Below are 18,182 nucleotides of genomic sequence, written 5' to 3'. Positions count from 1 at the left end.
TACTCCAACTAGCAACATATATGACACTAAACTGGACAATCAAAGTCAGGATTTTGTCCTAAAGTTAATTAGAACGAATATAAAGCTTACTTCCAACTTCCAAGTTCCCCATTAGTTGCAACTTGCAATTGCCTGACTGATCACAAAAAACATCAATCCTGATAAATTTAGACAAATAAGGTGTGGATGACATACAATGACAGAATAGACATTTTTAGGAAGTGTTACAGGTTCTCCCTGATCTGGAGAGGACTGATTCATAGTTTGGAGGGTTCTAAGATTGGTACACCTTTTATGCTGCTAGTGGCAAATGTCTCGAGGTCCAGCATCACAGATTGGTTAAGGATAAGCCATTAGTATCATCTGGTAGTTAACATGTGCACCTGGTCATGTGTTCACAAATAATATGTTGGAAAATTACCAAAGACTAGATTGGATAATTGATATACTGAAGACATGAAGATACTCCGAATTGAGATTTGACAAAATTGGTGAACTGTCATCTTTATACAAACTATTAAACTGATGGAGGTACAAGTTTGATAGCAGACAGGATTTGGAAAGTCACCATAAGAGAGAAGATATTCCTGTGGCTAATCCTCCCTCCCTCCCTCTGGTGCTCACCTTCCTCACAACCCCTTGCGATTCACACCTCCCATATGACGCCCGGCAACCCACTGCTTGTGCTGCCTGCTACCGGCCTGGGTACCCTTCCCCGCTCCTCTAACTCCTCTGCTTTGTTTTACTCCTCTCCTCTTCCTTCTACTCCTGTATGTCTCCTCCTCCTCCTCCTTCCTTATCGGTACCATGACACATACCATGTGTCAGTACACCACCGTACTTGTACTAGTCTGGTACCTGAGAATTAAACCTTGTCTTTACTATTTTTTTCAAAAATTTTTGATGGATTTTGACAGTTGTCTTTTATAAATTTATTTCTTTTTAATTCTTCCACAAACCTTCTCTCTATCTTTTGACTTAGATTCTCGCTCTTGCATTTCTCCTATTGTTGCTGTGTGCTGCCTGACCTCTGTCACTCGACTGCATCGCCACTACTATCACTGCTTCTTCTGCCACCTCTGGTACTCCTCTTCCTCCTCCTCCACTTCTCCTCTTCGTCTGCCTCATCCTTTGTTGCTCCTCTTTCTTCTTCATCTTTCCTCCCACTCTGTCAGTCTGCCTCTTCCTCCTTCCTCCTACCTCCACTCCATTTTTCTATTTGGTCCTCGTCCACTGGTTCACCAACATACCGTGTGACAATATACCAGTATACACTGGACCAATACAATTTTGTTGAAAACTAATGCAGACCAAATGGCTTAAAAAATTAAGCAATGTTTCACTCAGTAAGAAATGTCCAATATTTAGTTGATGAGAATAGTCACCAGCTCAAGTTTTGGAAAATAATGGCCACTGAAAAGAGGATTGAAAGTATGGATTCTGTGTTGAACCTTCTTTAGTTTTTGTCCTTTTCCTAGGGTCTGAATTTCAGATTGGAGGATTATCTCCTGGGTCTTTTTTTTCCCTTCTTTGGAAAATAATGGCTGCTGAAAAGAGGATTGAAAACAGTTATTGTTTTCTTCTCTTGCGTCTCACCCTCTGTTTCAGTTCCTCTATAATAACAAAGTTGACAGGTAAAACTGCATAACAAAAGCTCAACAGAACTGTTTGTCCAGTAGTAATCCATCAAAGGTTCTGTATCAACGATGCTACCTAAAAAGATAGTAACTCCTTTGATCACTTTATTTCCAAAACCTAACAAAAGAGAAAAGCAAACAATCTACTAAACATCATTTAATATCCTTGTGTATCACCTTAGTCTTTGACATTGATAAGCTTTGACGCTAATAGCAAAATTACCTAGCCAACTAACTACCAGACAATTATGTCAAAGTTATAGTAAGTATTCTAGGATTTTAGATAACCAACAAAAATCAAATAACAAGAATTTCCATCTACGATTTAAATAAATATTGCTTGACATGTTTTTCTTGCTTCATGAGTGTAGTTTGTGAAAGTGAAAACAAGTAAAAACGATAAATTGATGTATCAGAATTGGGATAAAAATAACATGGTACTCAGAAGTCATAAATGCCAAAATAAGGAGGATATGAAATTGCTAGATCTGTGCACAGATACCCTTCAACAGAGACATGAAGACAAAGTATTTCTATGCCCATTTATTGTGATAACAATAACTATGCATCAATTTGGCATTATGATTAACAGTAAAATTACTTCACAATTGCATTTATTTAGCAGTCATGAATATCAATAGTTATCATATTAGCTTAGTTTAAGTCAAAACTTCACATTTTCCCTTACTTGTCAACAATCGAGCAAATTTTGGCAGTTAGATCACCCTTGAAATCTTGATCACTAACTTCTAGATAATCAATAAGTTCCTTTGTCAAAGGCTTCACATTTGTCTCATTGACTAAAAGAAAAACAAGATCTAGGGCCCTCTTCTGAATGGAGGCATCAGAGTCCTGACAATATGTCAATACATCAGATATGATGGTTCTCAATAGGCATCAGAATACAGCATACTATAAAAAGTGATCAGAAAAATTTATAACATGAAGCCTTAATTCATCCGTGCTAAAAACAACAAGGATATGATGCACAAGTAATGCTCAAGCTACTGAAGAATGAAAAGAAATAACTGCAAACTATACCATTTATTATCATAAAAAATGGTAAAGAATACAAATGGAAGATGGACAAGAAAAAAATTAGTACCTTCTCTTGGGATAAAATACATGATATAAGTTTGTGACACAACCACTAAGCTATGTTCGAGAGAAAGGAGAACAATAACAAAGAGAGAGAAGCTGAAAAAAATTTCCACAAGCAATAAATTTTCCAAACTCTGCTTCTTCCACAGAAAGATTTTCTTTAATAGATGGCACTGTAATAAATATAAAAATGAAATTTAAAGTCTGAGTATGAATTTATTTAGCATCCAAAAGAAATTTTCAAAAATTCTACAGCTCTTGAGTTGTATTAAGGTTTTGATCTCGTAATGTACTGACATATCGAGCTTTACTCGGTATGGTGTGGTATGGCATATCATACCATATGGACAGGTATGTACCGCTCGTACCAGGTGGTATGGTACGGTATTCAAATCCTTGGAATTTAGCATTTAACAATGGATTAAGTCCAAATCAGCAAAAACTTTATCAGCCACAGTGACTTATATTCTTTAGGAACTTTAGGTTTTTGTTTCACAAGGCTTGCAATTTCATCAGGACCAGTCTATATTGGCCAGGATTACCAGTCCATGCATGAACCAGTATGCAGATGGCCCCAATTTTAGTTGGTTAGGTCGGATCTAATTTAAAAAAATAAACCTTTAAATTAAATTCACGGAGGAGATGATGAGGTGGAATAGGAGGAAGAAGAGGAGGTAGGAGGAGGAGGCGACAGCAATATGGAGCAGGAAAGAGATGGCAGCACCATGGCAGTGATGAGGAAGCATGGCACAGGGAAGAGGAGGCAAAGTAGGGGAAATGAGAAAGAGAAAGAGACAGAATCAGAGAGAAAAAGTTCTAGAAAGAGAGAGGGAGAAGAGAAAACAAAATTATAGAGACAGGAAGATGAAGAAATGGAAGGGAGAGAGAAGGAAAAACTGGATTGAAAACTATGACAACTGTCATAAATTATTAAAAAATTATATCAGTACTAGGCCATAGGCTGACCACCATGGTAGCTGTCTCTTCCGCTGCCCAGTAAGCCTCTCACCAGGTGATACAGCTTATCCAGGACAGAAGCTTGAGAAATTGCACAGTCCACATGCTGGTTCCCTGTCCACTAAAATGGAACCCTAGCAATACGGTCAATATTTGAAACCTTGACTATGGGTGCTTCTCTCATTGGTTTTTCAACCTTAAATTTCACTCATGTCACAGATTTATTGATTCTTTTGTAAATTTATAAATATCCTTTAAATAAGAGAGAGAGAGAGACGGATGAGATGAGAAGAGAAACAACAATATGTAAATGAAAACATATAGCAATGCTGATACCAACTATTTAGGATTAGAAAACCCTTCCCTTCAAATCAATAAAAAGAAAATCCATACCAACCAATCCTGAAAATCTATATCCAGAAAATTGAAAAATGTCACTTGTCATGCCATGGATAGAAACTTAAAGAGGAAAGAGGTAGTAAAAAAAACATATTAAGATTAGATGGCGAATTTTAAAGACAACACATGGAATTTCAGATAGAATGGAAAAAGAGTTGGCCATGTGGACTATGATGATCACTAAGATTGACATGACAAAGGAGATTCTCAAGGAATCTAAAGGAAAAGATACAACTATAGTAGTAAGTTGATAGTGGTGCGAGGAAGTTCAAAAAGCAAATGCAGTTAAAAGATGACCTTTTTAGATTGGCTAAATTGTAATAGTGAAAAGAACTTTATAAGATATATAGCTGCTAAAAAAGAGACAAGATCCAAAGATTAGGTACTACGGATAGTGAAAAAGATATATTTTGAATTTGCTAAATCTAGGGAAAGAAAGATAGGGATTTATGTAATATTAGAAATATTAAGGAATAATATCAAAATATACCTATTAACAATAAGGAGATTAAGGAAAGATGAACTGGTTATTTCTATAAATTATTTAGTTTCTAAAAAAACATGGATTTAAATAATAGAAGAAGGTTTAGTAATCATAGATTTGTTCCTAAATTTAAAGCATATAAAGTGAAAGAAGTTGTCAAAAAGATAAAGATAGATAAGAGCATGGGACCAGTTTAGAAGAGTTTAGGTCATCAAGAGATATTTTGGTTGACTAGTTTATTTAACAAAATTTTGAGATTTAGAATGATGCCTAATGAATGAATCATAGTCTTCTAGTACCAATCTATAAGAAGAGAAATATGAAAAACTAATTTTAGCGGAATTATGATAATGAATTATCAAATTAGCAATTAAAGTTTAAATAAGTGAAACATATATATTCCAAATTTGATTTGGTTTTATGCATAAATATCAATAACAGAAGCCATTAATTTATCAAGATAATTAATGAAAATATATAAATATATAAATCAATATTTTCATAGTGTTCTCATTGATTCAAAAAAGCCTATGTCCCTAAGATGTATTGTGGCATATTTTAGAAAAGAAAGATGTCTACTAATTATATTGATATTATAAAATATACATATGATAGTGTAGTAACAAGTGTTAGAAATATAAGAAATGAGAATACCTCTCATGTTTTCTATTAGTTAGAAATGCATCAAAGATCAACTTCAAATTCTTATCTTTTTACATTGGTAATAGATAAACTTACTTATATGTACAGCATGCATCTCCATGTTGCATTATTATTTTGTTAATGACAGTATATTTAGCTGATAAAAGTTTAAATAGAATTAATTCTAAACTTGAGATGTGGAGATTAAGCTTATAAATTAAAGGTCTTAAATTAAAAAAGATCAAAAGTGAATATATGAAATGTAATACTAAGAAAATAACTATGGATACAATTAAATTGGAAGGACAAGAATTTCTAACAAGTAAAAAAAATGTTACATATCTTAGATCGTATACAACAAGATAGAGAGATTGTTAAAGATAGAAAATTCAACTTCATGTACATCAATCTCTACCAACTAATATATATTGGTTTGGGCATGAACTAGGATACAGACTGCCCTATTTCACGCAATTTGATATAGTTTTTTATTTTTATTACGCGCTACTTTGTTTTATTATGCCCCATCACCCAATGTGCTATGTCTCCTCTTTGTTGTCTGTCACTAAATTATTATCACTCACTTCATCTCTGATACATCTCCTCCTCTTATTCTCTTCTCCCTCCTTTCTTATCCTCTCTATAATAAGGATAAGGCCCATCTTGGTCCAACCATGGACCGATATGGGCCAATACCCAAAACTTAAAATTTTGGTTAAATAATATTTTTTATCAAGGTTTGCAAGTAGTCAAGTATGGTATGTTGTGATGGTATTTATCAATCCAATAGCTTTTTGGTACATAAACCAAGGTATACCGAATTGTATGCTCGATATAGGGCTTATAGTGCTTGATATGCTAGGTAAATGGCCTATACCACTCGAGATAGAACTTGTGTCACCCCATATAAGATGATGTATCAGGTATTTTTTTAGTTTTTCCAATTTTTTCATACTTTATTTGGACCTCAATATAAGGTACCAACACTCTACATTGATGTAGACCAATATGGTACCAATCTGTGCTTGATTGCTATAGTACTTGAGACCATGATTGTTATACTTATTGTTCGTAGAGTAAAAATTGGATGGTTAAAATGAAGAGGACCATCAAGAGTAGTAATCACTATGCATCCTTTAAATTAAAAGAAAATTCTAAAAGTAAGTTGTTAAGTCAATAATACTCTATGGATCTAAGCAATGATAAATTAGTTGCTAGGCTAAGAAGGACATGAAAGCACTCTTCCTCATCTACCAAGGACTAGATGAAGGCAATCTTAAGAAAGTTGCAGTCGCCAACACCTCCAAATATGCTTGAGATATTATTCAAAACTCTTTCAAAGGAGTTGAGAAGGTGAAAAAAATTCGACTTCAATCACTTTAGAGCCAATTTTGAAACTTTACAAATGAATGAGTCCGAGACTACTTCAGATTATTTTACAGAAGTTCTTACCATTGACAATCAATTAAGAAGAAATGATAAGAATCTAGAAGATGTTCGGGTGGTCGAAAAAGTACTTCGATCAATACATGAGAAGTTTAACTTTATTGTGGTCTTTATGCAAGAATCAAAGGATTTAGACCAAATGATTCAATATAAGCTAATGGGTTCTTCACAAGCACATGAACATTTAGTCAATAAAAAGAAACTAGATACGGTGGAGCAAGTCCTCCAAACAAAGTTCACTTTAAAAGAAAGAAATGAAAGCTCAAGTGATTGTGGTCATGGAAGAGGTCGAAGATGTGGAAGAGACCGTGGTTGTGGTGGAGGACATGGCTAAGGAGGAAGAGGAAGAAACAATAAGAAAGACCAAAGTCCAAAACAAGAACAAGAAAGAGGAAATACAAAATGCCAAAAGTATAATCATTCTAAAATTCAATGTTATTGTTGCAAAAAATGTGATCATTATGCTTCTGAATGTTATTACAACAAAACAATTAAGTTGAGGAATATATTAACTATGCTAAAAACAAAGAAGAAGACTCTCTTTTATTGCTAGCACATAAAGAAGAAGATATAGACATGCAAGACAAGTGGTACATGGACACTGGAGCTAGCAATCATGTGTGATTACAAAAACCTGTTCATGAAGTTGGAAGAAACAGTGAATGGATAAGTCTACTTTCGAGACTCCTCAAAGTACCGATGAGAGGCAAAGGCAACATCTTGATCTACCTCAAAGATGGAAATCATTAATTTATTTCAAATGTTTAATATGTGCTAGATATGAAGAATAAGATTTTGTCTTGGACAACTCTTAGAATATGTTATGATATTCATATGAAAGACAAACAACTATTTCTTAGAAGTAACACAAATTGCTTAATTGCTCATGTGGAGATGTCAAAGAATAAATTATTTATCTTAACCATTAAGCATGATGTGCCACAATGTTTTAAAAACTTGTGTGAAAGATTCCTCATGACTTGGACATTTGAACTTTGAATATCTCAACATGCTATCAACTAAGTACGAACTTCGCCAAGGATTGTTGTATTACTAGAAACGGCACGATTTTGGCGGTACATATCAGTCCGGGCGTGGATTGATACGTGGAAAACCCCGTTATGGGCGGTCTGCATTAAAATTATAAAAAAAATTAAAAAGTGATGGGCCCAAGCCCTTTTCAACGTTAAAAAAAACATATTAGGGCTCTTCTCACATACGAAACCGTGGCACTACCTTTTTGCCGCTGCGATGTTGCAGCAGCGCTACCTCTTCACCGCTACAACAACGCTACCTCTTCCCTGATTTGCCACTGCAATGCTATAGCGACGCTGCCTCTTCGTCGCTTCACTGTTGCGATGCTGTAGTGGCACTGGCTCTTCGCCAATGCGATGCTACAGCGGTACTGCCTCTTTGCCGCTTCGTCGTAGCGATGCTGCAGCGACACCGCCTCTTTGCCGCTGTGATGCTATTGCTTCACTTCGATGCTATTGTTGCTGCCATTGCTTCTCAGGTATCGCTGCACTTCTTCTCCTACTCCTTTTCTTTCTTCTTCTTCCTTCTTTCTTTCTCCTTCTTCCTCCTCTGTTCCTCCACTAGAACTTCCTCTTCAACATCTTTTTCTTACTTGTCAAAACATCAGTATGGACTAGCGTACTATCTGTCGATACATCGTACCGAGTGGCACATGTCGTGCCACCAGCCGGCCGGCACACCGGTTCGAACTGGTAAGTCAAACCTTGATCTTCGATATATACAACACCCAAGTCAAATATGTGAAGGGTGTGTTCTTGCCAAACAACCATGAAGAAGCTTTCCACATCGGTGCATCCTTGCTAAACTTTAGAGCAAAGAAGCCACTTCAACTCATTCACATCGATGTTTGTGGTCTTATTGCTCCAACATATTTTGATTAGCATCATTGTTTTTTAACTTTTATCGATGATTATACAAGAAAAACTTGGGTTTATTTTTTGAAAGAAAAACTTGGAAAGTCTTTATCATATTCAAGAAGTTTAGAACTTTTGTAAAGAATGAAAGCGGCTTCTACATCAAAACCATTCACTCCAACCTGGGTGGTGAATTCACCTCCAAAGTATTTGAAGATTTTTATGATGAATATGACATTCGACATCAACTCACAACACTATATTCTCTCCAACAAAATGGTGTGGTGGGAGAAGGAATCAAACGATTCTTAGAATGGCGAGAAGCATGCTCAAGACCTAAAACATGCCTAAAGAATTTTGGACTGAAGTGGTGGGCTTAGCGTTGTTGAATCTCAGATTTTGATGATGAAACCAATTGATAGTGTTTATCTGATTTGCATTTTGAGTGATGCGGAAAGCTTCGATCAAGGAGAGACAATTAAAGCAGGAAGAATCATGTTAGGCCGGAGAAAAACATGTCAGAAGATTGGACGTTGCGCTGAAGGATCAGTCGACGTATCGACAGAAGGCTTCGGGCCATAGGTTCGGGCATTGGGCCAAGAAGAGAGAAAATTGCACCAAAAAAATCGAAGTTGCGGAGGTCAACTGGCCGATTGGGCAATAAGCCGCAAGAGAGGACGATGCGCCGAAGAATCAAACAAAGCGTCGATGAACCAATGACATGCCGGACAACACTTGATTCAAGCTTTATAACAATTGTCTAAATCGAAGTAGGTTTTAGGTGTAATTGGGTTGGAATTGGGCCAACTAAATTAGGGGCCAGTTGGGCCTAAGTCTGAGCTATGTTGGGCCAAGTGAAAGGCCCAAACAGTGATCCAACAGATGGAACCGTCGTGGCATAGTCTCCGAGACTGTGTCAGGCGGTGGTACCGCCTAGTGGCAAGGTGTCAGGCGGTGGTACCGCCCAGTGTCAGTGCTGCAGGCGGTGGTACCGCCAGGACCTAGGAAACCCGAGATGAGACACTTTTAGGCTCCAAGTTTGAATCCACTTGAGGCCTATAAATATCCCTCTCATCCCTAGTTAATTTACACAAAAATTGAGAGCAAAAAAGGAAGAAAATGCTGTTGTAATCTTGTGTGAACTCCTCTCAAACTCTAAGTGTTAGTGAAGTCTAAGAGAGGGGATAGTGGGGGGTGTAAAGGTTGTCGCCTAAACCTGTGAAAAGGAGAAGGGTATAAAAAGGGTAGTTGATCTTCGCCCATTGAAGGAAGATCGTTAGTAGATGCCGATGGCCTCGACGGAAGAAGAATCGGTGGAGTGGATGTAGATCACGACAACCGAACCACTATAAAACGGTTTGCATTTCTTTTTGAGCAATTTACCTTTACTGCAAATTGCTTTACCTTCTTATTTCTTTCACTACACTCCCGTACGCTTTCAAATTAATATCTTTCCGAAACGGGTTTAATTGAAACGAGATTTTCGAACTGACGATGTTTTTCTTTCCGCTGCACTAATTCACCCCCCCCCCCCCCCCCTCTTAGTGCTGACTCGATCCTAACAAGCATTTATATCCTAAATTAGTATCCTACATTGAGCTTGGAGAACAAAATTCCACAAGAGGCATATTTAGGTGCATTGGTTGTGCACATGTACCTTATCAAAGAAGAACCAAGTTGGAAGACAAGAGCTCCAAACTCATCTTTCTTGGGTATGACACTAAATCCAAAACCTACAAATTATTTGATCCTAACAATTCAAATGTTATAATAAGTAGGGATGTGGAGTTTAATGAAAAAGGTGTTTGAAATTGGGAGAGCAACATCAAAGAGTTGTACAAAGACGTACAAAAGCAAATGAAGTTTGAAATTACTTCACTATCTTCTACACAATCATCTTCAAAAGATAGTCTAATACAACAAAGGACAAGAAGTCAGATTTATATAAACTAACTAATGAATTGCATCTTATTTGTCTCCTTGCAGATTGTGTACCACTTCAATATAAAAATGTCATGAAAGATAAAAGGTGGAAGGATGCTATAAACAAAGAGATCATTTTTATCGCGAGAAACAAAACTTGGGAGTTAGCATCACTATCTCAAGAACAAAATGCTATTGGTGTGAAGTGAGTTTACAAAATCAAGAAAAATGCACAAGGCCAAGTTGAGAAATACAAAGCTAGATTGATGGCAAAGAGTTACAAGCAAAAATTTGGCATCAACTATGATGAGGTATTTGCCCCTGTTATCCGAATAGAAACTATAAGATTGATTATATTCATTGCCGTATAAAACAATTAATCAATTTATCAAATAGACATTAAATCTGTATTTTTGAATGGTTTTCTTGAAGAAATATCAAATATACATAGAACAACCATTGGGTTACATTAGAAAGGGGCATAAAGAAAAAGTTCTTAAGTTAAAGAAAGCTTTATATGGTTTAAAGCAAGCACTTAGAGCATGAAATACTATAATTGATGCCTACTTGAAGCAAAATGGTGATGACTAATGACCAATATTCTTATGAAAGTGCCCTTTATAAGAAGATGAACAAAATTGAAGATATCTTAGTTGCTTGTATGTAGATGATCTTGTCTTTATTGGAAGCAACTCACTTATGTTTTAAATATTCAAGCAAACAATAATTTAAGAACTTGAAATGGCTGACATTTGACTCATGACCTATTTTCTCAACATCGAAGTGAAGCAAGTAAAGAACGTATCTTCATTTCACAAGAAGGATATGCAAAACAAGTTCTAAAAAGATTCAAGATAGAAGATTGCAAACCGGTTAGCACACTAGTTGAATGTGGCCTCAAACTTTTAAGACAAGATGGTGGTGATACAATTGATCCAATCTATTTCAAAAGCTTAGTAAGAAGCTGGAGACATCTAACTTGCACGAGACTAGATATTTCATATAGATCCAGATTCAGCAAGTCGATTTATAGGAGAACTAAAATCGACACACATGAAGGCTGCTAAAAAAATTTTATGCTACTTCAAAGGTACCATAACTCATGGTCTACTATATTCATATTCTAATGATTTTCGACTTGTTGGTTATTCTGATAATGATTCGAATGGAGCTCTAGAAGATCAAAAAGTACAATTGGCTTTGTTTTTATATATGGGTGAGATCGTTTTCACTTGGTATTTGAAGAAGCAATCTATTGTAGCATTATCTACATGTGAAGCGAAATATATGGTGACATCATCATATGTATGCCATGCTATATGATTAAGGAAACTCTTGAATGAAGTAAATTATGCATAACATCAAGGTACACAGATAAATGTTGATAACAAATCAGCGATTGGATTGGCCAAGAACCTGGTTTTCTATTAACAAAGCAAGTGTATCGATGTTCTCTTTCATTTCATTCAAGATCAAATCAAGGAGAAGAAAGTTTCATTGCACTACATCAAATCCGGTGATCAGATTGCAGATATTTTCACCAAGCCCCTTAATTCGAAGATATTTTTCAAGATGAAGATATTGCTTAGTATGTGTGCTAAAAATGAATTAAGTTTTAGGGAGTGTTAAGAGAATTAAACTTAATTATAAAAGATGATTGAAACCTCTCTCATGATCACATGGGTGAAAACAATTGTAACCTCTAGAATTTAGTGAGAATAGAGGTTACATAATGATAAAGATCACTATAAGAAGGTTATGAAAATAATAAACCACTAGTAAATTTGATAAGTTATATAGAATAAAAGTATCTGAATGAAGCCTTACAATTGAGTCTTATAACTCTTATCTATGACTCTATAAATAGATGGGATTTGTCATGTTAAAGTAGAGAGAAAAAGTGAGAAAAGAAAAGTATAGAGAATTGTCCACAAGAGCTCTTGCATCATCCCTCAACTCTACCACTCTAACTCTATCTCTTCTTTTCATTTGCCTATCAAATATAGCTTTATTAAATGATAAAATTAGCAGAATTATTAAGATGGTATAGACCAAGGATTGAAATTTTGTACCGTATCGGAGTTTCGAGATTCGCTTGGTACGGTATGGTACTACTGTATACCGAGCGGTATATTTCGATATACCGCTGGCAAAAAATGTTTTTTACAACGTCATCTCTCTTCTCCCCACACGGGGCGACGTTGTCGAGACGATGTCGCAGAAAAAATAAGGCAATGTTGCCTCTCTTCTCCTCATGCAGTCACAGACTTAGCTGGAATTGCCTAAGTTATAAGGCACCCTTGCGGTAAAGTCACGGACTTAGCTGAAGTTATCTAAGTCGTAAAGCACCCTTGCGCCAACTCCTCGGGCTTAGCTGGGATTGCCTAAGTCATGAGGCACCCTTGCAAGATATGCATCCGCAAAGGGTCAACCTAGTTGCAATCTCGTATAGGTCCCGAAGGACTTGCGAAACAGAAAATTGATTAGTTTGAAAACGAGCGACGAACAAGTCCCAAAGACTCGCGACGAGGGAAGCTTTACAAGCAATTCAGTGAGCACCTTGAGTGCAAGAGAGAAAAGAGAGCAAGGAGAAAATAAAGACTTTAGAAAGTAGAACGAAGAGTTACAAGTCCGCAAACAACTGCTCACCGGGTGCCGGGCACGAAGGTAAGTTCTCGTCAAGTTAACGTGCGAACTTATGAAGATTGTTCAACGCCCGACACTACCCCGAAGCCCCATCCCCCTGGTGCCACCCGTGGGGTTCCAGGGTACTAAAATGGCTAACGTTTCGCATGAGGCTGCGGTCTGTAGAAAACAAGCCATGGCACGTAAACTGAACCATTTTGGGGTAGTTTGGCACAGCACAGTGAGCGGTCGCACTGTAACGCTGCGAACTATCGTTGCTTACATTTTTCAAGCAAAAACACACAAAACTGTCATGTCTCTGTACAAGCATGCAAAAGCGACGAACGGTTCGTTGAATGAAGTTGTTGCGGGTGCGCAATGATCGTTCGTAACATTCTCCCCCACTTAAGCTTTCGATGCCCTCGTCGACGCATGCTAGAAGGCTTTGATGACTGCTTCTTCATGTCATAGGGCGTCTTCAGGCTCCCAATTGGCTTCGGTCCGGGGAAGCTTTCGCCACTTCACCAAGTACTCGGTCTGCTCAGCTTCATTGGGTAGCTTCGTCTTGCGATCCGCTAAAATGGTTTCAACTCGCTTCTCGTAGGAGGCTATGGTTGGGGGTAGTCGAGTTGGAACACTTCGGGAAGCATCTTGCGGATTTGAGTGGTAGGCCTTCAAGTTGATGGCATGAAAAACATTGTGAATTTTGAGCCATTAATAATCGTCCCAGGAATCGAGCATCTCGATCATTGATAATATTATGCGGGACTCCCCAATACTTCAACATATTCTTCATCATCAGCTTGGCCGCCTCCTCTACTGAATAGTGTACGGGTGCAGCAATGAAAGTTGTATATTTTGAAAATCGATCGACCACCACGAGTATCGATCTGAGTCCCCCTATTGCCGGCAAGCTCAATATGAAGTCCAAGGAAATGCTCTACCACGGCCTTTCTGGTACGGGCAACGGCTCCAAAAGTCCTAGTGGCTTCCGTTGCTCCACCTTATCTTGTTGGCAAGTAAGGCACGTTCGAACATATTCCTCCACATCAGTCCCTATCTTTGACTAGTAGAAGGCTCTCTTGTTTGGTGAATGTCCGGATGTCCTGCCCAAAGGGAATCTTGACACTCTCTCAAGAGTTCATGCCTCAAATTGTCCACTCGAGGAATATAAACCCTATTCCCTTTTATGTAGACGAGTCCCTCTTGGACCCAAAATCGTCGTGCCTTGCCTTCTTTGATTAGTTGCATCAGGGTTACTACCTAAGGATCATTGTACAGTCTATCCCTAATCCAGGAAAGGAAGTTGGAGTGTAGCTGACTTGCTTGGCCTCCACCCTCTAGTTGCATGGCATTCACCCACTCCACTTTCCGGCTCAATGCATCAACCACGACATTTGCTCTTCCGGGCTTGTACTTTATTGTCATATCAAACTCGGCCAGGAAGTCCTGTCATCGTGCTTGCTTTGGGGAGAGTTTCTTTTGAGTTTGGAAGTAACTTAAAGTGATATTGTCTATTCTCAACACAAATCGCGATCCGAGAAGGTAGTGCTGCCAAACTCGTAGATAATGGACCACCGCTATCATCTCCTTCTCGTGCATCGGATACTGTCGCTCTGTCTCGTTGAGCTTGCAACTCAGGTAGGCCAACGAGTGACCCTCCTGCATGAGTACTCCCCCAATAGCGAAATCTGAAGCATCTATATGGACTTCGAAGGGCTCCCCATAGTCTGACAATTTGAGCACCAGTTCTTCCAACACAATAGCCTTTAGATCTTGGAACGCAGCTTTATATTTGTCGGATCATCTCCAAGGCTGCTCCTTCTTCAGCAACTCTGTCAGTGGAGCTGTGCTCTTCGAATACCCAGCTATGAAGCGCCGATAGTAGTTGACAAAACTAAGGATCTCAACTCCAACACCTTCTTTGGAGTTTGCCATTCTGCAACAGCTTGCACCTTTGATTTGTCCATCCGAATGGAACCATCACCAATTCGATGCCTCAAGGATAAGATCTCCGTCTGAACAAAATAGCACTTCTCCTTTTTCACGAACAAAGTGTTCTCCCTGAGAACCTTGAAAATTGTCCGAAGGTGCTCGACATGCTCCTCGAGCGTTTGGCTATAGACGACGAAATCATCCAAGTAGACGACCACAAACTTATCCAAATACTCCTTGAATAGTTGGTTCATAAGAGTGCAAAATGTGGTCGGAGCGTTGGTTAAGCCGAAAGGCATCACCAAGAACTCAAACACTCCGTACATGGTCACGCAGGTAGTCTTCACTTCGTCGCCTTCAACAATGTGCATCTGCCAGTACCCCGACCGAAGGTCAAGTTTAGAGAAATGCTTTGCTTTGCCCAATTGATCGAACAAGTCCGTGATGAGCGGGATGGGATACTTGTTCTTCACCGTCACCTTGTTGAGGGCTCGATAGTCGATGCATAGTCGGAGGCTCCCATCTTGTTTTTTTGGAAGAGAACTGAAGCTTCGAATGGTGTTTTATAACTACAGATAAGACCACCACTTAGCAGTTCATCTAACTGCTTTCTGAGCTCTACCAACTCAGGAGGGGACATGCGGTATGGTGGTCTCGCTGGAGGCTTCACTCCCGGCTCCAGCTCGATATGATGATCCACACCTCTGCGTGGCGGTAGATTTTTCAGCAACTCAGGTGGCATAACGTTTGTGAACTCCTTCAGAACGTTTGCCACCACAGCAGGTTCATGAATGGCCTCCTCGTCGAGTGGCTCTAGCTTCATAGTAGCCATGAATGTTAATTCTCCTTTTCGTACACCTTTCTTCAATTGTAATGTCGATATTTATTAGGGGTCCTTATTCCACTCTGAGAGATGGGAACCACACAGGGGTTGTCGCCTCCAATCAGACATAGGGAGTTCAAGAACGACATTGGCACTATCTTCGTCGCGTGCATGAACTCTATTCCGAGAACCACTTATAAGTCATCCAGTGGCACCGCCATCATGTTTGTGCTCCCGCTCCATGTTCCGATCTTGATGGGGACTCCCTTGGCCAGCCCGAAGATCCGCTTGGCCTTCGAGTTCATCGCCTTCATCCGACTTGGGTTCTTCTCCAAGATCAACCCAAGTTGTTTGGCTTCTCGATTAGCAATAAAGTTGTGGGTGGCACCCGTGTCCACCATTACGTGGGTTGTTTGGCCATTGAGCTTGATGTCCATGTACACCAGTTCACTACTCCTTGTTTTATGTGGCTTTGTCTTTGTGTTCTCCCCCCACTTGACCCCGCAAAGCATTTAACAAACGCATTGCTCCCATCCAGGGTCCTTGTGACTCCGCATCGTCATTGCTGGATTCTAAACTTCTTGAACTAAGAGCGACAGCCTTGCCCTTGTCCGATTTGGGGGATTGGATTGAAGCTGTTAAGGCGTTAGGTGCTTGTTTCTGTGGGCACTCCCTCACCATGTGCAGTCCTCCATACAAGAAGCATCCACCAGGTTTTGGGGCCTTGCCTTTTGAGCTTGGCCCTTTGTGGGAACTCTTCTTCCTTTGCTCGACCCTGGCTCCTTCCCTCGAGAATATTTTGAGCGCGATTTCCTAAAGATTGTTTCCTTTTCCCTGAGTCCTTCTAGGAAACAAAGTCGGTGAGCCTTTTCTATGACCGTAATTGCCCTGATCACATCGGTAACATTCCTTCAATGCAGTTCCTGTTGAGCCCATGGCTTCAGGCCATCAAGGAAGCTGAACAGCTTGTCCTTCTTGGACATGTCCTGTATGTCCAACATTAGTGCAGAAAATTGCTTCACGTAGTCTCGAATGGAAGTACTTTGGTGGAGTTGTCTCAACTTCCTCCTTGTGACGAACTCTGTGTTCTCGAGTAGGAACTGAGTTTTCAACTCCCGCTTATAATCTTCCTATGTGTCCACTCGACACCGACCTTGTTGGATCTACTCCCAATGGGTTCGCCACTCAAGTTTTGCATCCTCATTCAGATACATGGTTGCAATTGAAACTTTGGTATTTTCATAATCGGGCCTTGTAGCTCGAAAGTACTGTTTCATGTCAAACAAGAAATTCTTAAGCTCCTTCGTGTCCTTAGCACCTCCAGAGCAATGAGGCTCAGGTGCCCTCAAGTTTTGTGACGGCGCAACGCGAGTGTTACTCCCTCACGCATTTAGTGCCCTTGTGAGCGGTGTCACTTTGGAAGTGAGTTCCGCCATGACTTCGTGTAAATGTTGCACGGAGTCTTTGGTATCATTCGTCAGTCGATCGACTAGGGCTTCAACCTTGTCAATTCGAGATTCAGCTTCTTCTTACGAGCTCTCTACCCCAAGAAGCCTTCGTTGGCCTTGGTAGAGTTCCTTCAAGCTTGCTTTAAGAACATCTAGGCAGGTTTCCGCCATAGTGAGTCTCTCCTTATGGCTCTTTTTCCCGATTGGCACTATAGATTGCGCCTCCTCCGCTCGCAGAGAGTAGGTAACTTCTTGCTCATCATGTTCGCTGTCACGCTCCTCCAAAGCGGCTCCAACAGCATGAGAGAGAGTTTGCACTTGTAGCCCACCTGCAGTTGCTTGGGGCAATGGTCCAGCTTGTCCCGTCTTGCTCGATTCACCATGATGCTTTGCCATGGCGAGATTGCAAAGTTTCTTCGCTGCTTGTTCGAATTGCTTGCCTACTCTGATACTACATTGTCACGGACTTAGCTGGAATTGCCTAAGTCGTGAGGCACCCTTGCGGCAAAGTCACGGACTTAGTTGGAGTTGCCTAAGTCGTGAAGCACCCTTGCACCAACTCCTCAGATTTAGTTGGGATTGCCTAAGTCATGAGGCTCCCTTGTGACATATGCATCCGCAAAGCGTCAGCCTAGTTGCAACCTCGTATAGGTCCTGAAGGACTTGCAAAATAGAAAGTTGATTAGTTTTAAAACGAGCGACAGACAAGTCCCAACGTCTCGCGAAGAGGGAAGCTTTATAAGCAATTCAGCAAGCACCTTGAGTGCAAGAGAGAAAAGAGAGGAAGGAGAAAACAAGGACTTTAGAAGGTAGAATGAACTGTTGCAAGTCCGCAAACAACTGCTCACCGGGTGTCGGGTGCAAAGGCAAGTT

The 18,182-nt window shown here is 39.5% G+C and overlaps 1 protein-coding gene across 5 annotated transcripts in view; it reads right to left on the bottom strand.

Annotated features, from left to right (window-relative positions):
- The window catches only part of LOC135595156 (AP-1 complex subunit gamma-2-like), a 104,179-nt gene that overhangs the window by 45,573 nt on the left and 40,424 nt on the right, over positions 1-18,182 (bottom strand). For all 5 annotated transcript variants that reach the window (XM_065085708.1, XM_065085707.1, XM_065085710.1 and 2 more), the window contains one exon: positions 2,326-2,489. In XM_065085708.1, the coding sequence (XP_064941780.1) occupies positions 2,326-2,489 (164 nt within the window). The remainder of the gene's footprint in view (positions 1-2,325; positions 2,490-18,182) is intronic.

This window comes from Musa acuminata, chromosome BXJ1-10 (assembly GCF_036884655.1).
Source record: "Musa acuminata AAA Group cultivar baxijiao chromosome BXJ1-10, Cavendish_Baxijiao_AAA, whole genome shotgun sequence".
In the NCBI taxonomy this organism is placed as follows: Eukaryota; Viridiplantae; Streptophyta; class Magnoliopsida; order Zingiberales; family Musaceae; genus Musa; species Musa acuminata.
Note: the sequence above shows the minus strand (reverse complement) of the source record. Positions and strands in the feature narration are given on the sequence as shown.